The following is a 1,660-nucleotide window of genomic DNA, read 5'->3' on the forward strand; positions in this document are numbered from 1 at the left end:
TCCTTCCTTCCTTCCTTCCTTCCTTCCTTCCTTCCTTCCTTCCTTTTTTTTTGGCTGCCAGTAAGAGAAGCAAAAGCCAGCCATATCTGTAGCTACTAAAATCCATGTGGTCGCAGATGTGTTGTCCCCATCATGTGAGCTTTGGCACTGTCCCCAAAGCCCTGTTATCTCTACTTTCTGTGAATCAATAGCACAGAGCTGACTCAGGTAAGCCCATGAATATCCACAAAGCACAAAGCAGGAGAGGGGGAGGGCACCAGTTCTCCAGCATGCATAAGGAGGGGCCATAGGGAATTTATAGCCCCAAACCACCCTTTATCCCACCTCTGCCCATGGAAATCACAGGAGGCATCAGGAGTCAGTGGCAGCCCCTCACCAAAACCACTCCTCCAGACCCTCCCCAAACCACTCCTCCTGGGGTCCCTTGGGCAGGAATTTGTCTTCAGTCATGGATTTACCTTGCATAGCCCTATGAGGTGCTGGGGGTGGAGGGTGAGGCAAAGGCAAATAATGTGGGTCCAACTTTCAAGGGTAAACTTTTTCAGGAGAGAGAAATGACTAAACATGGAAGTCTCGGAAGGTGTGACAAATGCACCATAAGTGTCTGGCAAATGGAGGAGGGCCAAAATCTCAGGAGATGATGAGAATGGGAGAGGTCACCCAATGACAGGCCCCACCTGAGGGATGTGTGCAGCAAACTCAGCTAGTGCCTGGATCTGTGACCTCAATTACCCTCACCTGACCCTCCCAGGCAGAACTGTACTACCCTTCTCACTGGTGAGGACCCAAGGAGTTTGGCTTCAAATCCCATGCTCCAAACCCCTCCGCTGCCCTACCTCATTAGCAGGACATTATCAGCGCCAAGAAATCCCTGGGACATCAGACTGCCAAGGGGAGATCAGGTCTGGGGAGACCTTGAATGCCACGCTAAACAGTTTGGGCTTGACTGAGGAGGCCCTAGCAAAGGGATTTGCTAAACTGTGACGGAAGTGCTCTAATTTATTGTATTCCACTACTACAAGACTTACTAGTCAACGGGGAGAAGGAAGCAAGAAGAGAATGAAAAATCGGCAGAGGCAAGAGCAGGATCAGCAGGTCCCTGAGGCAGTGCTAAAGCAGGGGTAGGGGTGCAGTGGGAAAGAGCTAAGGACAGGCTTGGGTGCTTCCAGCCCCAGCGTGGAGCCCAGGGGCAGGTGTGGTGGGGTCCGGGTTGCAGGGGGCGCCTGGGCCGGCGACGCTGCGGGCCTTCCCCGCGTCCGCACTCACCCAGGACCGCGCAGGCCAGCAGGGTGCGCACCGCGAGCCTCATCTTCCCAGGACTGCAGCGTGGAGCAGCGACAGAACGACCCGCTTCTGCGCCGCCTCCCTGCGCCCGGCGCCCCTTTATCCCCGGCGGGGCGGGCAAAGCACAATCCTTGACCTCCAGTGTTTGCGCAGCCCGCTTGCCCAATCGCCCCTAATCCCTCCCCCTTTCCTTCCTCGCCCCCGCCGATCATCTCATTTCCTGAGCTCTGGGACAGACCCGTGGATGGAATCCAGCACAAAAATGCTGATTGAAAAGAAATTAAAGAAAAACCATTCTCTTGTTAATGCGCGCTTGCTCTGTGCCAGGAGCGGAACTGCAGCGGGTAGGGGGTGGGGGAGTGTGGGAGGAGGGGGA

The 1,660-nt window shown here is 55.2% G+C and overlaps 1 protein-coding gene across 1 annotated transcript in view; it reads right to left on the bottom strand.

Moving 5' to 3' along the window:
- LOC102887649 (serotransferrin) overlaps positions 1-1,441 on the bottom strand; it is a 28,032-nt gene extending 26,591 nt beyond the window's left edge. The window contains 1 exon segment of the mRNA XM_015585764.2: positions 1,267-1,441. Within this exon segment, the coding sequence (XP_015441250.2) occupies positions 1,267-1,309 (43 nt within the window). The 5' untranslated portion in view covers positions 1,310-1,441.
- Between the last annotated feature and the right edge of the window lie 219 nt (positions 1,442-1,660).

This window comes from Pteropus alecto, unplaced genomic scaffold (assembly GCF_000325575.1).
Source record: "Pteropus alecto unplaced genomic scaffold, ASM32557v1 scaffold92, whole genome shotgun sequence".
Classification (NCBI taxonomy): Eukaryota; Metazoa; Chordata; class Mammalia; order Chiroptera; family Pteropodidae; genus Pteropus; species Pteropus alecto.